We start from the raw sequence: 25,948 nt of genomic DNA on the forward strand, positions 1-25,948 counted from the left end.
TTGCCAATGGCAACGTCTGTCATTACTAATTCGAACCACGAGGTAAAAGTAAACTTTGTGACAATAAAGCTTTAAATCCACACGGTAAAATCCTATTTTTAAAGTTTTTATGCAATCCTTGATGTTTCATCTATCAAATGCTAGTTTTTCAAAGTCCCAAGTTGGCTAAGTGTGTACTAAATCAGTGATCATTTACCTCGAATCAAAGCGACCGTTTCTCATGAGACGATAGGCTCAAAGTGGTCAACTTCTGAATAATATTACAAAAAAACTATACGGTCAATATTGCTCAACTTTTGGGATTAGTTGTGTAAAGTGTTTATTTAAATTATATAAAAAGATTAAGATTCTAAGTTAACTTTCGACTAATAAGCAAACCTCCTTAAAATCTTTATGCATTACATTCTTTAAATTAGCAACTTATTTGAAACTAACTCGGGACCGATTATTTCGCGAATACAATGTATTAGATATTATTTCTTATAAATATTACACGAATCTTAGTAAATAAAACTTGATTATTGGATTTGACCTGAACTTTTAAGTACACATTGCACTTGATCCTATTCCCAATATTTATAGAATATATAGATATGCAATTTATATTTAGATTTGTATACATACTCTCTAATTGCTAAATGCTAGATTAATAGACTAATAACCCTAGACATTGCAATAGTTATGTAATCCATATTATATGAATTGTAATGTAATAAATTTGTAAGTACCGGAATCACTGCAAATTTTTCGTACGTTCCGAAGAAATGTCATGTATGCAAGAAAAAAAATTTTTTTGTATTAAAAAAATTCTGATTTGAACACGAAGGGTTCTCGAAAGTCTCGAAAGGGCAAATTTGTTGTATCAGCGCTGTATATACAGCGCTAATTTGTTTGTAACGAGTTCCGACTTGTATAAGCCTACAAGTTTCGACGTGCATAAGACTGTTGCGCGAGCCCAGCGAGGGGCGATCGAACGAAGCGGAGGAAGTGACGAAGTGAGTTTGGCGGAGAGGGAAAATTAGTTCGTATAGTCATATGTGATTATATATATACATAATGCTGAACGCTCGTTGAGCATGTGAGATTCTTCGAAAGGAAGCGAAATTTTTTCTCGGGAGAGACAATCGGGAGGACAAACATTTTTTCGTTCAGGAATTCCAGAATATATATCATTTTTCTCCGAAATTACTAATGCGATCAGTTTCAAGTATTTCTTATTAAAGAATATCATTGACCCGAATATTGATGGAAAGGCAACAATATGTTCGATTCTCGAGAAGTGAGATGTAAATAAAAATGTAAATTTGAAAAGTAAGAATGCAACCACACTCTGGCAGTTTGGATATTAACGGGAGCGATAGATATGATTTTTTTTTCTCTTAAAAGTTAGCATAGCTTAATCAATACAATATATAATATAATTTGTACAATTTATATATGTAGGTACATATATATATATATATATATATAATATATTAATTATAATTTATATTATACACATATACACAATATAGTATATGTGTGTAGGTGGGGGTATGCGTATGAATAATACAATTCGATTATTCAATACACGTAACTCAATCCAGTTATCGATATGTGCAAAACGGATCGTTAGATTTGACATTAGATAATGCAAAATCAATGGGAGATTAGTAAGGAATTCCTGCTATCTTAACGATAAGCTCATCGATTAGAGGTATGACGCATTAGCTCTATCGACCAAATGAACCGGAAATTATTCACACGTAACGTATTCTGGATTTGAATCAATTTCATCCAAATCTCATTTATAAAAACAAACTTTATCTTTTGATGACACAAAGATTTAAATGTTATTTATCAAAACATATATACGTATACAGGATGTCCGTCCATATACATAAATGTCGGAGCAAATATCTTGAAAAATATGGAAGATATGGAATTTATGGACGGGCAATATATATACAACAATGTAATTTCTTCTTGTAGTGTGTTTAAGAGAAAAGAGCAGAATAATGTCGATTTACAACATAGCTTGTTAAAACGCTATACGGCAGATTTTACGGCAGATACGAAGTGCTCGATGCAAGTGTTGGTGCAACAGGTGCCAAGGCGAAAGAACTACTAGGATTTATTTGATGATGTCCCTCGCAAAAAAAAAACTAATATGTCATGTTGATACGATCGGTATTTTATCTATAATCGATAGACGTGCAAAAAAAATGCATTGCACGCCCGTCACCTACTTAGGTCTACAATCTTTTCTGTGTCACGTTGCCGATAACAGCCGGAAATTTACGGCGTTTGGCTTGCCGTCAAGATGCCAATGACTAAGCAACAAGGAATTAATTGAACGAAGAAATATTGGCGTACCGTGCCTCCTCTTCATGCCTCTATTAAACATCTCGAATCCATATCATCGTAAAATAAAGAGAAACTACATGTTCTACGCTTTTGCTATGCTGACCGAGCAACGCGCGCAAAGATAATTATAAGGCAAATACAAACAGGCGCGCGAGCGCGTCGAACGTGGTCTGAATTATCGTTATCACAATAACGATAAGTAATTCCTCTGACTGCAACGCCCTCGTAATTATTTGTTGTCCTCTCACCGATGTTACGTATCGACAACTTTCTTACCCGTTCACCGCTGTCGAGGACTAGAGATTATTTCGATTATGTAATCCGATCGAGAGGCGGGGGGGAAGGGGAAGCAGCGTATCCGTAATAAGCGGCCGATGTCCGGTTTCGCGAAGGTGTTTCCTAAACGATTCTCTCTGCGTCTCGCGGGAATGTCATTGTGCCACTTGCCGATGCTAATGGAATACCTAAGTCTGGACCGATATAACGCGCGTATATCAATGCAATGACCGTACGATTTAACGCGTGGGCTTCAATGCCAAGTCGGGTAATGAAATGGTCATCTATTCTGCTTACGCAGACCGCGCTCGCCTTAGAAGCGTAATGCAATTCGAATCGTCGGAAAGCCGACATGTAGTTTATGTTGGTGTAACTACCCAGCAGCAAGCATGTCCAAAATCGGGACATAAGACGTCATAAAAACATTTTTAAGACATCTTTAAGACGTTTCATAATATGGTATCCATAAGACGTCTGATATCCCGATTTTGGACATGGTGCTGGATAGTATTACCCATGCAATTTATATCAGCCTAATGTTTTATTTATTTTAGAAAGTGAAACACAGTGAAAATAAGATATACGTCCGAGAGATCGTCCTTTCTCGTCGCGTTCGCCGCGATACTGAAACGCAATGACGCGGTACTTCTCGGGAATACGCGCTTCGTTAGCGAGACTTATCATTGCGTCATGGTACTTGTAGACGCGCATTCCCCACTCGAAAGCACCTAGACGATTCTATCGCTCTTGCAAAAACAACTTCCTTGAGCTGCCTCGCGAGACGGATTCATCGCTATATGCGCGAAAACTAACCCGCACAACACGCACGTAAAAACATCTTTAGACATGTATGTCATTATGACATTTTTTGGACATGCGTGTTGTCTAAATAATAGATAAATAATAGTTGTCTTAACAAACAATTATTAAGCGCATCTCACGCGTCGAATAGTTTGGTAATAAATCAACGATCAGGCACAAGGTACGAGGACAAGACTTCTTTTGCACGGAAAAATCGGATTTTAAATTCAATGGTTTGTATCTGCGCTAAAAGTTTACAAAACTTACATTATCGGCGAATCATTATAAATAACCTGTGTTTTACACTCAATATATTTTCTTTCGTTTCAATATCAAATTACACGCGGGCGTTCCGCGACCGCGCACTCAGAAATCCGAATAGCGGGAAGTATAACGAAAAATTTTCGTGTTTTCAATTAGACGCGCTAATAACCGCGGTATTTTTCTCGCCGCTGCGAGCGTTAGGTCGCGGCACGATAACCCGTTCTATTTTGGTGCTCTGAGCCCGAGATGCACGAGTAACTCGGGATTAGAGTCTCGTGCGAAAGTTGATTAATAGGCACAATGACAAAAAAGTTGATAAGTGGATCGAATATTACGCCACGATAAGCGACACGCTAGCTGTTCGCAAAACTCGCAAAATGCGCAAATCCTATTGATATTGCGCGAACGATCAGCGGATCTTAAACGCGAATATGTAGAGCGAGAGAGAGAGAGAGAGAGAGAGAAAATGTAAGATCAATTTTGACTTTATTTCTCTCTCGCTGCTGTCCCCTCCCTCCGAGTCGACGCTCGGTCAAGCAACTCTTAAACTCTTCCCGTTTCTCGTCCCTCTCCTCATAACGAGAGAAATGACGTCGCGCGGGATTAAAAATAGCCGTAGTCCTCTCATTAATAGCTATGCGCGTCGGTTCATCGGATCGCGATCGGCACGAAACCGTGACGACACCGAGGCGCGGTGAGGGTCGGGAATGCCGGGATCTTATGCCATTTCTGTGAAGCATCTTACGCGCAAAATAATCGCGCGAGCGTCAGCAGCTTCGAGACGAAGAAAGGGAAGAAGGAACTAAATGATGGATCATCGCATGGGAGGAGAGAGAGAGAGAGAGAAATTTTATTGTCTCTCCATAAGTGTTACAAGTGCGTCACTCCATTTTGGAGCACGATGATCAGATGTTTTTGATCGATGCATCTGTGACGCTTACATCATCTTTCCTCCCAAGTATATATTGGCGCTCGTCTGGAGCGATCGAGAGAGTATTAAGCGTCGCTCGCGCCAAGGAGGCGAAAGAGGAGAAAGGAGTTAATGTTAATCATGAGCGACACGTAAGACAGCGAAAGTAGCGAAGAAGGAGACGTCCGGTAAAAGCCGCTACTCGCGCGGATGTGGGCGATCACGTATATCGATTAATAAAGCTGATGTAATCAATTCAGAGAAATTAGAATAGCGAATTATTCGCGTAGCGTTCGCGCAAGAGTGGTGACCAAGGAGGAAGAGAAGAGGGACGGTAAAAGGAGAGAGAGCCTAAATCCGATGAAGAGATAGCGGAGAGAGTGCTGCAATCTGTTATAACGATCGATTCCGACATATCTGAGCGACAATAAATATATTCGATTCGACCGCAATTTTTAGAATCAGAGGACCATACTCGACAAGATTTCAGCGTGGACAAAAGTTTAATTCTAGAGATATGAGAGATATAAAGTTTTAGAAATATAATTTTAAAAGTCTTTAATCAAGACAAATATATTCAAATCAACACGACCATTGTTTCACATGTATAAGCATGCAAGAATATATAATTTTCTTACAAGAATTTTTTATTCTTGTTTTCAAGAATATTATAATTTAATTTGAATATTATAATTGTTATAAAGAGTACAATATGATTATTTTGATAATAATGATGTCTTCCTTTTCCGATTTTTCTTCTTCTTTATTGTAGCATAATAAAATTAAATCAACATTATTTGTGTTCACGTAGAAAATTATTGAATTTTAAAATAAGAATAAACTGTCTTTATCGTTATAATATAAATATTTTTGGTTTGAAAGTACTGTTATTCTCTATCTCAATATTTTTTTGCTTTCCATTAATAAAAATTATTTTTGTATAATAAGAATATATTTTTTTAAATTAAATTATATACCTATACATATAACGTTTTGATGCAAATAATTTATTTTTGTTTAACGCTGTATAATCTTATTTTAAGATTTACATAAAAAATAAAGATATTCTCTAAATTAAGAACGTTCCTTTTTTTCTGTGTACGCGTATTATATTTTTAGGGTTATAATATATATATATTTTTTTAGTTTAATAAATATAGAAATCTCATTGTTTATCCTTATCATTATATAATATATTATTACATTTATTAATATATAATAATATATTATTAAAATATATTATAAGTAAATAAACTTATTTATTATGCATTATATATCTACTCGTACATATATGTTATAATTCTGAAAATATATACACATAAATAAGAATAAAAATAAAAATAGTGAGAATGAGAACAAATAATGAGAAGAGCGTATATGCGAAGACACGTAAATCGCGATGCGCTTTGCTTGAATCAGGACGAAGGTCCACCTAAGGCCACGTATCCTCAAACGTCCTCGGCGGTCCTCGCATCACAGTAAGAATGCTATTCTCACTGTGTCCACTGAGGTTACCGCGCGCGTCATTGAACAATATATGTACCTGCATGTAATTCTTACAAATGGAATCTGCCTGTACGCCGCTTATGACGCGGTAGTCTCGTAACCAGCAGATAATCGCTTTACATAAATCGCGAGCCCGAAATAATGCGGACGCGAGTAAATAGGACGGGTTCTTGGAAGGTCGATTGTTGAAAGCATACCAGATCTAACGTTAACGTGCCCCCCGTCGTCGCGGCGAAACATTTCAGAGATCTTTTCCTCTACTCCGCGAATAGAGAGATTCGAGGAGATTTAAATTCTTCGGGAGAAACGAGCGCATTGCGTATGTCACACACGCGCTTACAACAGGATATGATCCGATATGTCTGTCGTAATGTCTATCGTAATACGACACAGTACGGAGGATACGATCTCTCTTTTGAAAACTTCGCGACGGCGAAGTAAATAATACTTCGATTTCCGGTCGTTCTGAATAAGCCCCTCATCCGTCAGAGATCCTTTCACGATATGAAAATGAAAAATATTTCAAATTTCTTCCAAGAGAGATAATGCCCGTCGCGATACGACGAACGATTCGTATTTATCGAACATCGCATGCGTATATGAATCATTTCTGGGTTTTCACTTCAATATTGATTTTTCGATAAAGTCGTACATTGTTATACGTGCGTTATTGTTACGAGTAACACGGTACGTTTGGCTTTCGAATGTAACGAATTGGCATTGCAATTTCGACTTTCGACGCGCGTAGTTGTATCGCGATATCTCCATCTCGCTTCGCGCATTCTCGCTTCACGATTCGGCGAGAACAAATGTGTCTACACCCTACGAAAACACGTGAGGTGAACGTATATACGCCGACAAGTCATGACTGCTGCTCATTTTTGGAAAGATTTTCATTTTCCAGTCGACATAGAGCATCAGTGACATTACATCTATGTTATAATTTCGCACTTAACAATGTAAATGTTAAATGGCTGGTGATTTGTTTCGAAGAATCGTTTGATATTCAAGCATTAAAGCTTCGACATTAAAATCTTCGAAGATCGAAGCTTTGAAGCTTCGAAGAATCAAAACTGTACAATTATTAATTTAATGTAGTAGTAATAGTACCGCAATAGGTACATTTATAAAATTATATGACGAAATCCGAATAAAATTTCTAATGTTGCAATTATGTCGCTTATGTCGCAAATATCTTTTTCGAAGCTTCGGAGTTTTGAAGACACCTTAAACTTCGAAGGTTCGAAGTTAACTTCACAGCTTCAAAAATGTCGAAGAGTAACAGCTCTAAAAAGTACCTAATATAACGCATGTTGTTATATTACATTTACATTGTTGAGTGCGAAATTTTAACATAGATGTACGTAATGTAACTAATGCTCTGTCAATTGGATTACTATCGAGAATCGCTCTCGAGGCGATACAATTTATAGACATATTGGAAAACACCACGAAAAGTTACCCTTTTACTTACTTTTATTTTACTAAAGTTAACAGCTTTTCAGTGGTTAATGATTGAAAACAAAGTCTGTCAGTAGAGAGTATTCTTCAATTACTAACTTAAAATTAACTTTAAAAGCTTTTATTTTAAATTTTGTTTAACTTTATTTTATTTGTGAATTGAGATGCATTTTTCTTTTATCTTCTTCTGTTCTCTGAAGCATTATAACATCGTTGAAACTTTAAAAGGTGTCAATTTATCATGGAAATATCATTTAAGTATCCAATATCATAGATATTCGATAGTTTTATTTTTGCATAGTATTATAATAATACTGTTCAGCAAGAATTGGCTTTCTTTCGAGCATAAGAGCGAGGATAATCATTTTCCGTAGTTTTCTGGCTAAATATACGATCCCTTGTATGAATAAATGAAATTAGAAAAAAAGTAAATGCGTTCTTTCGATTATCTGTAAAGCGATGTGTGTATCGTAGTACTTATCAAATTCGGACAGATGGTCTTGATCCCTTGGTATGATCGAAATAATACAGCCTGAAATGAAAACGCTAATTCTTTCGAAGAATTTTTTTTAATTATACTAAATCAGATAATGCGATCTAGGTATCGTTGCGCATCAGCATTTCGTTATCGAACAAAAAAGACGGTGTATTTAAATTTAATTTTAGACGTGATCGAAGATCTCTCGAGTATCGTGTTCGAAAGCAACCGGGACTGACCTATGCTAGGATAATCCGTGGAAAATCTTCTCTCCGTTATTTGCATGTGTGTTTTCTTTTAGTTTTTGTTCGTCGAGTGAGGCTGACTTGAGTACCACGTCGCGTTGTAGGAGTAGAGTTAAAAAAAAAAAAACACGGGTTGCGAGATTGTTTTTAAACAATCTCCATCGATGCCCCGGCGCGGCGCGGCTGCTGACCGCGAGGTACTAATATATCAAGGAGATGAACCATCTTTCGCGAATTTCAAAAGATCTCCGTATTTTTCAAATTGTTATAATATACTAATATACCTGTTACAGAAATGATATTAAAAAAGACTGTGTATCCGTTAGATTACAATTCATTACGGTTTTTGGTACAAGTTTGCATGCAGAAATAAATATGCGAAACTGACAAGTTAAAAGTTGACAAAACGGATGATCTCTGAAACTTAAAAAATTTATGAAAAATGTGTATGAGGAGACATGAAATAGTATCTTGTGCACAAGCGGAAAGATCGGTTTTATTAATTAACCCGACATTTCTGTTAGACTTACTTATAGGCTCGTATACTCATGGAATTATGCATTATAGTTCAGTCAACAAGATTTTGGCTGAACTGTAAACTTATACATCATCAGAAATATATTGCGCTGTTATGTAACAATTTTGTTATAACATTATATTGTTGATAACAAAAAAGAACTTCCGATAGCTGCCCAATTTCTGCTGAAACCCGTTCTCGCGTTCGGTTATCGTACATTAATCGCATATATTCTAATAATATTTGTAATATTCATCCGTTCATTCGAGCAATTCGTCCTAGTTTAGGCTTTGTTAGATGTAGGGGAGACCGGGACAAACTCAACACGATTTTTTCAACGGCAATTTTCAACAATTAATTACAATTTTCAAGCAAAATTAATAATACACATTTAAAGAGTGTTCCTTCAGTACAAAATTACTTAAGGAAGTTTTGCTGTACGTCGCTTAGTTTTTCCTCTAGGAAAGGAATAGTGGATAGACGCGAGGACAAATTTTCAAGTTGAAAAATGTCGGGGCAAACTCGACACTTTGCCTGATCGACACAATTTGATCTGGAACTTATTTTTTATTGTCTGAAATACATTATTTCACTAAAAATACATCATTTATCGTGTATTTAGAAAGTATAAAAATTCGGAATTAAGTAAAACAATTATTGGAAATAATAAGAACAAAAATTGTTGAACTTTCAATTATTTTCATCTAAATTCTTGTTTGAAAAACAATTTATGCGAGTAAATTCGCGATTAGACGTGCGCACACATTTGTCATGGGTCATATGGTATAATCGGTTAGGCAAATGTTATTGGCAGCTTAATACAGCGGTAATAAAATAGAACAATATTTGTTTTATTATAAATTTATTAATTATTTTTAACAAGATAATCATTATAATAACACAATTGACTATAGTATCTTTTTAGTAAAACTAGTAGCTTTGAAAAAATAACAGAAAATGTAATAGAAATTTTTAAAAAATTAATAATGTTCAAATTATTACAAAAAACTCACATTTGTTAAAAAGTAATAATAATTTTTAATATATTATTGATCTAAAATAAGTTATTATTAAACAAAACATAAAATCATCTTTCTAAAAACAAAAAATTCTACATTAGAAACAAAAACATACATGGAAAGAGATCCAATATTCATATTAACCGTTGGTTGACCAGTCAACTAAACTCAAATAAGTAGTTAACTAACAAGCCCCGAACGACTGTTTTTATTTTAGTCCTTTATCTAATCTTTAATTTATGAATTTAAACTTAAACGAAACTGGTCTCAATCTCTTGTCTAATAAACAGACTCTAAAATAGTACTATAACACTTATTCTTTTGTAGCTACATAAAGCGTGAAAACAAAAAAATCTCGGATAAAAAATATTTACTTACGTAGACAATTTTTCGATAAACTCGTATAATTCTATAATAACATGCGACTGTGGCCTCGCATCTAGTACCTACAGTTGAAGAAGGAGGAATACTTGTTTCTATAGTGAATTTTGGCGCGATCTGGCGCGCATCCATGCGAAGTTATTAACGATTAGTCTACCTGCTCCTATCGCCAACTAGCCCCAGTCTTTCCTACTAGCTGCCGGCCTTACAGTGTTTTTTTTAAATTTAAAAACATTAGACCGGTAAAATGGTTCTTGCATACTCTATAATAACCATTATATAAAATATACAGGATCTTTGGTATATAATTATTTTCTATGGCATGCTGCTATTCATAATTTGCATCTTTGCATTTTTTTATGTATTTATTTATTTATTATGTATCTCATTACATAATATTCAAATAGCATATTTATTACTGTATTTATGTATTTATTTATGTATTAATGCATTTATGCTTATATTAATGTATTAATATATTTATATATATATATATATATATGTATTAGTTTTTTCAAATGTATTTATTTATTATGTATCTTATTACATAATATACAAATAGCATATTTATTTATGTATTTATGTATTTGTCATAATGAATACGTATGTATTTTTCTGAATCTTTCGGAAATCGGAACAAAGTTTCCTTTGATCACATTTTCCCAATGCTAACACTACCACAATCTTTAAATACGCACCGATAACCACTTTTATTACTCATTATGATTTTATTTAAAAAGAATTTTTTAAGATTGATCCAAGGTTAGCATTATCCAAGGTGATGATTACGTGGAAGTTGTATAGTCGAGCTTATACCTTTGTGTGTGTGTGTGTGCGTGCGTAAGACTTCTCGCATTTTTACCACAAAGTATAAATCTTAAGCTTCATTTTGAGCTGTTACACCTTTCTGTAGCACGTCCCTGTCGAAAGATATAACTCATGCAAAAGTATCAAAAACGCCTATTTTAACCTTTGACAAAGATTTTTTTAAAAACTTGACGTAATACGCCATTTTTGCGGCCAGATTCGTAATTTCAGCGTAAAAAAAATCTACTAGAAATGACTTAATAGAACATAAAGCAAAAAAAAGTCTCATTTTATTGACCAATGTTATTTTCCAATTGTTCTTCTTCTTCTTATTCTTATATATATATATATATATATATATATATATATATATATATATATATATATATATGGGCAGAGATTACAGAAACAGAAAACAAACATATCGCACCTCTAGATCAATACTTTCACAACGCACAAATTCACAATTTTACAAAAAAGAGAAAAACAAATTTGACTCAATTTTGTAAATCATGAGGTAACTAATGCAATTACAATTACTTATATTTTGTGAATAATGAAATTTATACTGTTTCTTGAACTGGTGTGATTCACTCTTGTCAACTTATTTATAATACTATTCATCCAGCAACTGCAACATAACCGATTTTAAAAAATAACGACACTTCTACTCCGTATTGCGGATTTTACCTTATAGACTTGTGACACTATTATAGAACGTAGGTAATATTTTGAGCATAATTTTTATGGGCTTGACTGATAAAATCAAAATTAAGTTGTGATGCGACATATGAACATATTTTATACATATCTAATAATTATGTATATTTTTATATGAAAAATCTTTTACCAGGATGATACTAATGCTACTTGCTACATGAAAAAGTAAATGTAATAAATATGATGTAATAATTTACATAATATCATTGTTGAACGTATACTTATATTGTATTCAATCTTTATTTTATTATATTTCCATTCTGTTTATCATTATTAGTTTAGTTGACAAAAACTTAAAATAATAAAAAAATACCTTGAAATTAAAAAGATACATAACATGTTCAAAGTAATAGAAAAATATGACATTTGCAAAATATAAGTAATGTAAAATGTGTTAATAAGCTAAATGTAAAAATAACTATACATAAATAGAAGAAAAAAAAATAAAAAATGTCATCACATTGCAAGCATAAGTAGTTCAGTGCGTGGCATCGTTCCATCAATTGATCCACGAGTGCGACTTTGTAAAAACAAATACCTATTTAAAATTTTTGATATTAATACTTTTCACATATTTCATAATTCTATAAGCATTCGCTTTAAAAGAAAAAAAATTGAATGAAAATAAATATTTGCTTTTGCATATTAAATTGTAACAAATTAAAACTTCGGTATATTTTAACAACAATATTATTACAAGCTTTTTAAAATAATTACAAAAACACTGCACTAAAATAAAAAATGACTCTGTACGTTACAAAAATAATTTAGCTTTCAATTTTTTTTCAAAGGGATATTTGCCTAAAAGTGCATACGACCACGTATAAAAAATATGTATTCCCTATTCGGTCTAGATTTCGACATTACAAGCTAATTAAAAACAGAAGATACTTCAATATGTTTTCTTGTGAATATGAGACGCAGTTTATTTCGTGCATGATACTTATACTTGGAACTCTTTAAGCTACAAGAAAATATACTTATTGTTAGAGATACACGCATGTTTCCTACGAATCCATTTTACGATTAACGCAACAGGGTAGGTATACAGTAAACTGTATATATAGTAAACTGACTGAGTTATAAATTTTAGGAACTGATCGCAATAAAAAGTATACATTGTTAGGTAATTCCGTGATAATTTTATTAGCGTGGAATAATTGAGATTTTTGTTCTGTAATACGTTACACTTTTTCGTTAAAAAACGTTTAAAGTGAAATAAATGCATATATTTCTCATATGTTTTTAAAACACGTTTATTTTTTTTTTTTTCATTCCAATGGCGCAACAGTCCGAGTCGGACCTAGGCCCTAGGCCTCTCCCAAAATCATATGCGTGCTTGTGCGCACGTAGGCTGCACACAATGCAGCACATGGGACCTACAGTTTAACGCCGAATCCGAACGGCAAGGTAGAGGGGGTTTCGAGGAAAGGGATACTTCTGACAGGCTGCCATTCCGTCGAAGTTTTAAAACACGTATCCACTTTTAAACTTCACTTCGAGGCAAGGAATACTCTTGATGGGCTGCCATTCCGTCGAGGTTCTAAAACACGTATCCACTTTTAATCTTCACTTCGAGGCAAGGGATATTCCTGACGGGCTGCCATTTCGTCGAGGTTTTAAAACACGTATCCACTTTTAATCTTCACAGTTCAGCTAATATCGAAATTTATTACTCAATTAATTTTTGTCTCTTAATTTATTAGCATATAATTAACGTGCAAGCTATAAATTAAACTTTATGGCCTAATAACAGTTAATTACTATAAATAAATTTCTTTAAATAATTTTTTAAATAACAAACATTAAAATTTTTTTATTTATGTGTACATTTTAACACTTTTACTGACAAGTAAAATAAAAATAACGCCCTCAGGCTAAGACTGTTTTTTGATCAGTTGCTGTGTTTTCTTGCTGATTCTTATAGTATTTATGCTTTTCCAATCCCTTTTTTTTACAGTTTTTGATTTAATTATTCGGTATCATTTACGACAGGGATTGGTACGCGCACTAGGCAAGTGTTCACAGACTGAGCTATAAATTTTAGAGACCACAGTTACTACAAATCGTTAATATTGAGTATTTCCTATTTAGAATGAGATTTACGTGTAGAGATAGATTTTATTCATAGATAAATAATAATTAACATATTCATCGCTACATATATCATTTACAATACATTTACAATACACCTAGAACCTAATTATGCAGCGATGAGAATGTTAATTATTATTTATCGTAAAAAATTCACTAATAATAAGCGCGAAAAAAGAAAATAATTTTATTTATTTAAAAAATTACTAAAATTATTTATGTATATATACTTAAAATATTTTATGTATATTTCTTTATCACTTGGCGATGGTTTTCTTTTTAGTGTTTAAACAAACACATTTCTTTCATACGTAGAATACTTTTACAGCTGATAATAAATATGTAACTTCAATGTTATCTCATATTGCAAGGAAAAAGTTGGAATTAAGTCACGAACAGTATTTTGTGATATAAGAATGTAATTTTGATTGAAATGCAAACTTAGGTATACTGGGAAAATTACACGAAAAAAAATAATTCTGCTGTTGCACCAAAATCATCACTGCATTTTCGTAGCAACAAAATTATCTCATATCGCGAAGAAAATGTTGCAACTAACAATAAGTAACGAGTAATATGTGATAAGAATGCAATTTTGGAATATAACTTACAATTAGATGTACTAGGAAAATAGGCATTTATTAGAAATTTTAATAGTATTCGGAAAAGTATTGTAAATTGTTTCTTTAATAATGGTACAAAAATAAAATGCATGTAATTATATAATTATACAATATAGTTCTTATTCTAAGTCGTTTATGAAATCATTATTTTAACTGTTTCCTGCTTAAAAAAAAAAAAAGTATTTAAAATGTATTAAAATTTCCGAATATGTATCAAAAAAACAAGAAAAAAACATTTACAAATATACACACAAAGTTCACTGTTTTATTTGAAAAATTAATTCTGTCGGAATAAATATGAGACAAGAATTCAATGTTTTCTACTTTAACCCTGCAACCATAATGAGTCGTTTGCGGCTTTGGCATTTTTGACTACGTAATATTTTCCAAAAGTCCGATTACTTAGCGCGTTTTCTAACGATTCTTAAAAAAAAGTTTAGGGTGAGGGAAGTGTGAGACCACAGGACCCGCCGGCATTCGTTAGTTTACCTGCAACTGGCGAACAGTGAACATCTCTTTCGAGGATCCCAAACAATCCATATAAACGACTTACATATAAGTAAAATTCAACTTTTCAAAAAATTTTTTTTGTTATAAATCTGTTTTTTGCCTTAACATATAAATTTTCACAAAAGTTTTGAGTCAATATAATTGCTAAAATGGAAATGGTGATGGCATCAGGCGATTGGTTCGTAAAAAAATTTTTTCATTGTATTACTTATTTTAATTACTTAATTTTTCGACGGGCGCGCGTGTGTACTCGCGCGGCGATTCTGAAGGGAATTCATGGAAACTTCCAATTTGAGTTCTGGCTCTCCGAGCTATTCCTTCAGTGTCCAGTAAACTTTAAAATATCGTAAACTTTCACCGCATAATACTTATTTTATGATAAATATCCCTCATGCTTTCAAATTTCCAATCTCATTTCACGCAGTACTTTGGCAGTACACGGCGCGCCCGCCGGAAGGTTAAAATAAATAAATTTTTTCAACGGTTAAATTAACAATTGCAAAATTAATGTAGGGTTGTTAAGGAAGAGATAGAGAGGGAGAGAGCTAGTCGAGCAGTCGTAGAGCAAGCATCAAAGTTATAAATCGAGAGTTTGTAATCCGTCAAATAAACTATTTGTTTCTCCCGTTACTTCTGACCAATTAATCCCATATTATTGGAGGCTCATTTGGGATCAAGCCAGCTCGGTCCGGAATATAACAAGTTTTGGGAAGTAACAAGTGTTAATGAGAGACCGCGAAAAACGTCACTGTGAGAAGATGCAGCCGTGAGAGACTATACCGCGCGTTAATTACGTGAGATACATTCGGGACAGACATCATAAGTGCGAGGAGTAAGTGACCTAACAATGTTAGAACTGAAGGAGAAATTGATGGAGCTATCTCACTTCTATGGGATATATATAGCAAAAATGCAAGAATTTCAAAAAGTTTTTTTTATTAAATACAAAAAATGAATTTTTATATTTCTATTTTTTTATAGTATTCAATTCAATTCAATCTTTATTTCTCTCCCCTTCCGAGATTGGAAAAGCGTTTTTTTTTTTCAGGAAAAACGTTCCCAAAAACCTTTACTATTATACATTCAGTCATTAATCACATACATTTTATATGGCGTTTTACAGGGACGTACCCAACCCTTTACACATATACTCGTAACTCATGTTAATTCTATTCGAAACCTGGCCTTTGTGCGACCTTACAATACTACTATTACCCTCCCTACCTCTTCCAGTGCCTTCCCTCCGATCCTTCCCCCTAGTCCTCCGCTTCGTCCTCGTTCGTGTCCATCAGTAGTTTTTCCTCCATCCTCTCCGCGATCTCGTCCTCTGCCTGTCCTCCTACTTTCCTCCTCTCTCTTTTCCTTTCTCTTTTCCCTCTCCTTTCCTTCTTTGATACTTTTCTCCACCGACTTATCTTCATCTATCTTCACCGTCATTCTGCTTTCTTCTTTTCTCCTTGCTTCCAGTACTTTCTATTTATCCTTCTCACTTCCCATCTTTACCAGAATTGTTATCCATTCTCCTCTTTGCCCTATCATGTTCACCTCCTTCACCTCCACCTTCACTTTAAGTTCTTCTGTAAATAGCTGCTTCACCTTAGACCAGTTCGAATCACTTCCTCCTCATCTTTCCTTCTCGACTCTAATTATCACATATTCTTCCTTCTTTTTTCATCATCGCTCCCTTCATAATCTTCATACCACCATTTTCTCTTATATACCTTATTCCTTCTCTTCTCACTCTCCTCTTCCTTTTACCTGAACTTTGCTCCATTCTGTATACCTTTCTTTTCACCCTCTCTTCTTCCTCTTTCAGTTCTTTTATTTCCTCCTTAAAGTCCTTCATCATTTTCGCTGCTCGCCCTTCCACTATCATCTCTATCGCCTCCCTGTCAATTATTATTATTCCTTTGCACTCCATTTTTCCGTCCATCTTTTTCTTTCCTTTCCTCTTGCGATATTTGTAAACAAAATTTAGGTTACTATTTATTCCCTCTGTTTAGCACATCACTGTGCCCTCTTGCATTCCTCTCCTCTCCAAGTCCGCCATCCGTTTCTCTCTTTCACCTTTGCTGCCTATCTTTACCTTTGATCCTTCCGCAAACAATTCTTTCAATAATCACCGCTTACTTTCTACTACCGCTCGCTTCGTCTCACAGTTCGCCTTTACTGCCGCCACGTGCGTTTCTTACGTAAATAATAACGTTACTTTGCGTATAATAGCGTTTCTGACTTACATACTTGTGACCCACTGTCTCACTTCGATTTCAATCGACACACGTGTGATTGCAATTTATTCTCGCCTGTAATTTCCGAAATGTGCGACTTTTCGAATTCACCCCTGACTACTACGACTTTTTAATTCTTGTACTTGTTTGACTGCTGCAGATCTTGAGGTGAGCTCTCTCCTTTCTTTTACTGTTTCCTTTAACGACCGATTAAATATATTTTTCTTTCTTTTTCACAGTGGAAATATCCACTATAATCGTGCGTACTAGGAGCTTTCTGCCTCGAGCTCTGCAGGAATAGAATCCTTTTTCTTAATAAATGCTGAAGATGGCTCAAAGGAAGAGCCGAAACGTTCGTTACATTTGAATACACGTTTTAAGTTTTATTGCGCACCACGTCCCGCGCCTGACTCGCATTCTTTTTTTCTATTTTTATCTACTTAAATTAAATAAATTGATTAAATAATTTAAAACACGTTGCTTTTGCACATGCTCTGATTCACCTTTATTTTCTAAAATAATTGCCTGAATTTTGCGGCGACTTATATTTCTCGGATACATTGTGCTTCTATTCGCGTTGAATTAAGACAAATAGAACGAACTGTAAGGAATTATTGAGCTGTTGACAAATCATACATACACAACATATGTACTGCGATAAATAAACAAAAAAAGACGAAGCTATCATCTATTGTCATTACTAATCTCATGAACTAGTAATATATGCGGTGTCGCTTCGCGTATACTTGGCGCGAGACTACCGTGTCTCTTGATTCTACCACTAGGCACCATCACATTGTGGCTTGATCTTTTGCAAGGATTCGAGCAGCTATGAGCAGCTAATTCTTTTTTTATTATTCTCTATATGCTTAGTAATCTTTGTTATGAGATAAGAAAGAATGCGTATCTCTGCGTCGCACTTTTTATGTTGACAATTTTATTCGTATCATCCGTTCATAAAATTTTTACTGTTTAAAGAATATATTATAAATGTTAATAACCATCACAGCATATTGCATTTTCTTTATAATATATGTTAGAATAAGATTTTATCAAGTTATCATTTAAAGGACATAAAAATTTATAGAATATTATCATGGTGGGAGACAGCAGATGTCATAGTTAATTGTAAAATATAGTATGGAACGCGTGCATAAAATTGACCGACTTCGAGGACGTATTTCAAAGTTGCAATACATATTCATAAAATAATTATTGCATAAATTTGTTCACTAAACATTTGAGATAATATATAATTTTATATTTAAATACTCTATTAAATATTTGAAAATTTAGCTTTTGGCCAGGTTTTTAGGATTTGGGACACACTGTGCGACGCAGGTAACTTAGACAAAATGTAGTAAAGAGGTTGCGATTAATAATCATATAATCGTTGCTTTAATCAATACCGGAAGTGATTTGTGTCTTATGCGCGAAGACCAATACGTTGAGATAGGATCTCCTTTGTCAGAGCGTAAAGAGACGCGATTTCGCGGCGTAAGATTAAAAGAAAACATAGTACTCGGAGAATTTCGTACGCAATTAAATATTACCTATATTGATAAACATTCATATTCTAGCCTTGCTCGAGTTGTTTTTAACGATACGCGGTTACTCATAAATTTCTTATCGGTAATGACCCAGATAACAAAATGTCTGCAATTTTGCCGGCAAGTTGCTATCAAGTCGACATATAAATTGAAGAGTAAAAACGGGACAAGGTGATTCCCCAATACGTGCGCAAGATATGAGAATAAACTATTGCTTAAAAGCATGATGACAAATCTGCAGAAAATATGCTGCATCTAATTGCTTTATAGAGGTACTTGCCATAGTCAAAGCGTTAGTAAAATCTCGTTTAAAATAGTAACAAATTGTCGCGCGTTTGTGTTAACTATGCATAAGAAAGTGTGCGTGCGTACAGCTCGGTGGGCAATGCTCGTATATAAAGGAGTTTAATTATACTATATCGAGCATAGACCCGGAAAAAGTATGATTCATGTGGATGCATCCTATTCCAGGTTGCATGATTGTAGACGAACGCAATAATTTTTTAGCGTTCTAATTCAGGTTCCCCCCTTAAATGGAATTTCAATATTGTTTTATAAATACGCGGCGCGCGTATCTTTCTTCAATAATTCTAGTCTATTCCATGGGCAAATTACTAAAAATTGAAATAACATTAGAATTAATTTTTGTTTCAAATACTTACGAAAACTGTTATCCCTTCCGTCAGCAAAATAAATTTCTTCTGCAATGCGTCACTGTTTAATAAAAGAAATTATTTTTACGATTTACAGAAATCTAGACGTACTCCCGTATTAACAACAAAAATAAAAATTTTAAATCACCGTTTCTTTAAAAAAAAAAAACATCTCGGAAATTGCTTGCGTTCTCGAACATGCAAAGTAAACCGCTTTTTTTTATCGTAACACACTTTCTCTTTCTTTTTTTATCCCATAATAAAATAAATACCTTTTTATTTAAACAAAATTTTATAAGTTCCGGAACTCTAATTGTAAGTAGGTCATACTGATCGTGAGCACAATTGTACATCGTAAGGTAAAAATGGGTAAAACAACAACTGAGCGATATATGTTTCGCGCGTTGTGTGCATGTTATTTACGACGTATCGAAGATTACGAAGTTGTTATTACGCGCGAGTGCAACTGGGCAGATTCGAGAATTAAACACCGTAGAAGTAGGGACAGTCTCTCTCAACGGAGCAAAAGAATATTATAAAGTAGGTACGTATGAGGTTCATGCCTCAGTTGCGGAAGTTACGGTGGTGGCGACAGACGGGTCGAGGCGCGGTTTACAGCGGTTTACGACGGTTTATACGCGAGAGCCCGGCGCCAAGCAGGTAAGGAGACTGCAAGTGCGTGTGCATTGCGTAAATGCAGCCGAAGAAAGTTCTTCCGCGTTTTGCCTGGCGCGGGGCAGACCAGCGTTGCATAATACTTTCGTTGCAAAGATTCGAAGGAAAGTGTTTGTCCCTTTCGCTCTCCGTGCTGCTCTCCCCCCCTCGGTCACTCTCCTCTTCTGCCTGCATTTCGCAGCCGCGAGAATGCAGGCAGATATTTTCTCGCGCCTGTGCATGCAACAGTTTGAGGTACGATTCTCTTTCTCTCTCTCTCTCTCTCGGAGAGAAATTGTTGAGTCCATTTTCCATTTCAGTCACTCCGTTGTTTCGTCGAATCGTGCGGATTGTCGCGCGGATGTAGATTACAAAACACCGCACCGGCCGGGCCGGACTAGAGAATAAAATCGTTTTCCTATGACGGAAACGGGACGCGAGCGGATGTTGTCGGAAAATAACTCCGCGAGCGTAATACAAAGCGAGGACTCGAATTGCAATCGAGTTTACGACAACAGCTGCCTGCAGCAGATTCAATTACAGCTTCCGTTAAATACACGCCGACGGCGTATCTAAAGTGTTAAGCGGATTGAATTGGATGAGTTCTTCGAGACGACTTCGGAGCCACGCGGATTTGATCTGGAACCGGTTTTTTACCCGAATGCTACCCACCGTCAGCCGATTTTTCCACTTAACAACGATCTGCTCTATCGTTATACGTCAGTATTATTACCTTGAATCGGTTATTCGCCCGTGCTTTTTTTTATTAGAAAAATATAAAGTACAGCCAGTAGGAGCAAGCCTATTTGGCACTTTCGTCCGTGCTTAGACCTTGGACATTCTTGGCGACATCTCTAGTGATAAGCATTATTGAATAACATTTATCATATATCTCTTTTTATCATTTGGCGCAATTTTCTGTTATCAACATGTTTTAAAATTATGAAATGTTAAAAACTCAGACAGTATTATGATTTTAAACATGCGTGCTGTAGGAGAACACTTATTGTCCATCTAAACATTCTCCTTCCGGAAATTAACACCATATTGAAATGCATAATTATTTTATATTTTTCATTGAATATATCAAAACAATTTTGTACAATAGTTTTTCATACTGGTCTAAAATACACATGAGTAGTGGCTCAAGCGATACCTTTCCAATATTTAAAGAGACATAAGTATATAGAAGAGAGCTTTAAGGGAAGGTTCTCATATACAGACCAAAAAAGTAACTCAACTTTGAGAATTTTTTTCAAGCGAATTGTAAGGGATATCAATAGGAGGTGTTTTGCTATAAATTTATTGTACTCTTAGTATACAAAATAAATTTTTTTCGAGGAAAGAAGTGGGTGCTTTTGGTGAGCAGTAGCAGGTCCTGCGCGGCGTGCTTGGCTCAATGGCGGAGGCTGCAGCTCCTGTAAAAATCATCGGAAATCGAAATTTCAAAAACGTGATAAAACTGGATGAAATTTGTTGGAGGCCAAACGACTAAAAAGTGAAACTTTTAAATAATTACAATTTTTTACGAGTCGAAAACAAAAAAAAAAGTGAAAAATCGACCTTAAAATTCAAACGACAGCTATTTTGTCACTTTTCAACTTTTTTAACCAAATGTTGGTTTGGCCTCCAACAAATTTCGTCTAGTTTCACGTTTTTGAAATTTCGATTTCTGGTGATCTTTACAGAAGCTGCAGCCTCCGCCATTGAGCCAAGTACGTAGCGCAGGACTTGCTACTGCCCACAAAAGCAGCCACTTCTTCCCTCGAAAAAATTTATTTTGTTTACTAAGAGTACAATAAATTTATAGCAAAAAACCTCCTATTGATATCCCTCACAATTTGCTTAAAAAAAATTCCCAAAGTTAAGCTACTTTTTAGGTCTCTATATGAGAACCTTCCCTTAACTCTTCTCTCTCTCTCTCTCTCTCTCTCCTCCCTCTCCCCTCCATCTTGGTCTCATTTTTCTTATTTTTCTGATTCTCTTAAACTTAGGTTGTCTGTCACTTCCGCTTTTTCCCGAACGTTTCCAGAGCTGTTAGTTGCAAAAAGGTGGTATACGTACGACGTAAAAATGTACATAAATGAGCCTCACGGGAGCCAAACGCCGGCAAATTCGCTGCGAGCAACGTAATCTGTGCGAACGACGGCGAAGCAGCCCGGAATGCGAGCCGATCGATTTTTCACCCTCGGTCGGCCCTCAGTCAGGAGAGTTCCAACTGCGCTCAACCCCCTCGCGCGCAACCCCCTTACGCATGTGTGCCACGGGCATTATATTCCCCCCACACACATACACACGTGATTTCCGGCCGTCCCGCGGCTCGACGGCGACGTACGGTGGTAATGCAACGCGCAGCAGTCGCGCAGTGCCCGCGACACGGTGCGACGTGACACGGTGCGACGAGGTCCGGACCAGTGCGTCTCACTCCTTTTGTTCAGGACGGTTCGTTCCGGTGCAAGGCGGCGAGGTGGTCGATCGAGGCCCCTCGACGAACGGTGGTGCGGCGCGGCGCGGCGCGACGCGGCATAGCCGCCACGCGACGTGGTGAACATCGTGATCGAGGATTCGAAAAGCTTTCGAGCCTCCCTCTTCGGCCACCCGGTGAGTCTAAGTCACTCCTGGTGACAGCGCGCGATTCTCGCGTGGCAACCGCATCTTCGGCATCTCATCTCGCGTCCGACACGCCGACAGCCAGTTCGGGCCACCGATGTCGTGATTCACGAAAGGGTAATTGTCGCGATGTCGCCCGCGTTTCCGCCGGCGTCGAAAATTCTATCGTCGAGATGCGCGAGGACGTGCTCCGCCTCTTCCAGGGCATGCGGACCGGAAGACACGCCAATGAAACTAGAGAGAAAGAGGGAGAGGGATGGAGGGTATGTCGAGGAACCAGGCGCCGAGCGGGCTCACCCATCAGGAACTGTTAACGCGCACGGCACACAGTGAGTCGACACACGTGTCAAAATTTGTCAGTCTCGCGAACGATTTTTCATTATGACAGTCGCGCACCGATAGAGAGAAAGAAAGAGAGAGGCAGCCGCATCACACCACGGTTTTCATGCGCTTTTAATGTCGGAGCACTCCGTTTATCTGTTATCTAGATCTAGAACTAGCAAATATTTGTGTCCACAAAAAATATCCTTAAGACTCGAAGATCTTTGTCGAGTTGGATTCGATACAATATTTCGTTCCAGCAGCTCCAGTGTCGAGCTAGACTCGACATAAAGCTTTTCTATACTTTCTCCTATATTTTTTAAATTAATTAAATAATTATTAAAATTAATTGACAGTATTATGCTTATTATATGATACGGTATTTATATTATACCAATGTTTCGCTTTGCTTTTTATTCTCGTTATCGGGTTGTTATATACCCAGCAGCATGCATGTCCAAAATCGAGTACGTAAGACATCTTTAAGACGTCTTATGATATAATGTCTAAAAGTCTTATGTCTCAAATTTGGAACCGGTGCTGTTTGGGTATTTAACAGATTTAAAATCTTGATCCTTAAAAGGGTATTCCAAATTGAGAAGCGATACATATATGTATATGTAATACTTCCATATTGTTAGCCAGCTAACTTCCCAATTAAGCGGTGTGCTTGCCGATAAAGTAAGACAGATAGCAGACGATTTGTTCTGCGCAAACGCAACGCCTGTTAGACAGTATAACAATTTCCCGTTTTTTCACATTTTCTTCAATTTTCCACGTTTTTCCCGCTACAAGCGTGATTTTTATGACCATTTCCGGATTCTACGACTCGAAATACGTAAAAATACGTATTTTTTCGTTTCCGTAACAGTTCCCAAAACCTCAATTTGGAATACCTTCCTTTAATGTGGAAGAAAACTTTTCCTGTCCTGCGTGAAAGGAAACCTGAACCTCATCCGGGCAAGTGTTTCAAATGATATAATACATTATTAAAATTCAAAACACACACACACACACACAAAATGTAATAAATCGTTTTTAAAATATACAATCATAAAATATCCAATACATTCTTTACTTTCTACATCAAAAGAGATATCAAAAATTTTTATTTAAAGTTGGCGTTAAATTTGTTAGGCAAACGGTTAAGTTTTATGTAATTCTTAATGTCCGTTTAGCAAAATAAACTGTCCCGAAACTATCTGTTATCACTTTTATTCGAAACTTCTGTTATCGCGCCGCAATCATGCCAATCATCATCCAATTTCTACTTCCCCTCCACTTTCGTAACACGCTTTATCGATGTTCTCGATCGAAAGAACGGCACGATTCCTCGTTAAAAAAGAAATATTCCGTCGCGAATTCCATTCGTCGCAACGTCCTTGTGCCATGCGGTAATTCGATTGTGAGAATTTAGCTGCATTATGCTGACACTTACAACCGCGCGCGATAAGATAAGAAAACGACAGTGGCGCATGCTCTTGTTACTTGGCACGCCGAGTCGTAAAACCGGATCGAAATATATTGTTTACTTTGTCATTGACGTTTAGAACGTAATTATTGCACGCGTTCGATTACGCGATAAAAGGAAGTCATCGGCGGAATTAGTTTTCGCGAAAATATGACGAGAATGAGGCGTGAAATTATATCCGCGAATATAAGAAAAAGTTCTGACTTTTGTAAAAGAAAATAAATAATAATAATAATAAACAAAGAAGAAAAAGGGCGATATCCGCGGAGCTTCTTATTTCAGTCGTTCGAAGCAGTTTCTACGTCGTTCTTCAAGACTGTCGCAGTAGTTTTAATCTTAACAAGTAAGATTTACACTGATATTTACGCACATACGTATAGGCGAAAAGTGTAACTTCTGGTATGGCTGGCCGATCGATATTCGGAGCGTATAGGTCGATCGATCGCCCCAAGTTGTACAACCACGTGCGACTTCGCGGCGCGGCGGCCAGACCGTTTGCTTTAACTCTTCCTGTGTAAAGGGCGTATATCCGCGCCCATGAACGATTTACATAGAGCGCGTATTCGAATTTTACAATATTAGACAATCACCTAATGTCCATTTCTACCAATGCATATTAACTTTAATCTTGCAGGTTTAACTTTATTTGTAATCTTTTTCTTGTTCCAAGAAGTAGAAACAATAAATTAGATTAAGATTAAGATTTAATCCGCGTTAATAGAAATAAACATAATAGTTACAGATCTATTACGTTTATTTTTTAATTCTTATTCGCCCATTGGTGTCCCCGTGAATGACACATGTAGGATGCTCGAGATACTCGCTTGACAGGCATACGTTCGATGTACGCGGTGCTTGTTTTGTATCAAGAGCAACTGTCGTTGCAAAGATCGTCTATTTTGATTTTTATTTTAGTTTAAATATTAAAAAGATAAAAAAAAATATATATATATACACATGTGTGTATATACATATACACATATATGTAGTGCAAATAATTTTAATCATTATAATAAATAAATTTGATATTGGCTTATCAGCAATGCTGCCTGGGAAAAGAAATATCTTATAATGTCTTATATGATATCATATAAGAAGCGATCTTATATGCTTATATATGCTCATATATGACCAATATGACCATATATAATTATATACTCTCATATATGGCCATATAATATTGTTTAAGTTGACAATTTCCCGCCTTCAATTCTGTTAATTTTAATTTGCGATTACCCTTGTGCAAAAATAAAAAAATAAACACTCTAGTGTATTGTTATGTCTAATTGATTAGTATTGAATTTGTTCTAAATGAAATAAATATCAATATAGAATTTAAAAAGATCAAACTATTTGTAGATATATTATTTTTAACTTTTAACGTTTGTTAAACTGATAAAATACTCAATCATTGCGATGACACTTGTCCCGATACAAAATAAGTATAAAACCAAACGGGACTGCAAAAAGAGAATAATATCCCATTTAAATTATATATTTGTA

The 25,948-nt window shown here is 35.5% G+C and overlaps 1 protein-coding gene across 2 annotated transcripts in view; it reads left to right on the plus strand.

The window, feature by feature from the left end:
* LOC139811641 (putative fatty acyl-CoA reductase CG5065) overlaps window positions 1–25,948 on the plus strand; it is a 64,506-nt gene that overhangs the window by 25,412 nt on the left and 13,146 nt on the right. The window contains exon 1 of one of the 2 annotated variants that reach the window (XM_071775960.1): window positions 22,375–22,982. The exons of the other annotated variant lie outside the window; for it this stretch is intronic. Within the exon in view, the coding sequence (XP_071632061.1) occupies window positions 22,783–22,982 (200 nt within the window). The 5' untranslated portion in view covers window positions 22,375–22,782. Of the gene's footprint in view, window positions 1–22,374; window positions 22,983–25,948 lie in introns of those variants that run through there. 2 annotated transcript variants of the gene reach the window in all.

This window comes from Temnothorax longispinosus, chromosome 4, assembly GCF_030848805.1.
Source record: "Temnothorax longispinosus isolate EJ_2023e chromosome 4, Tlon_JGU_v1, whole genome shotgun sequence".
Lineage (NCBI taxonomy): Eukaryota > Metazoa > Arthropoda > Insecta > Hymenoptera > Formicidae > Temnothorax > Temnothorax longispinosus.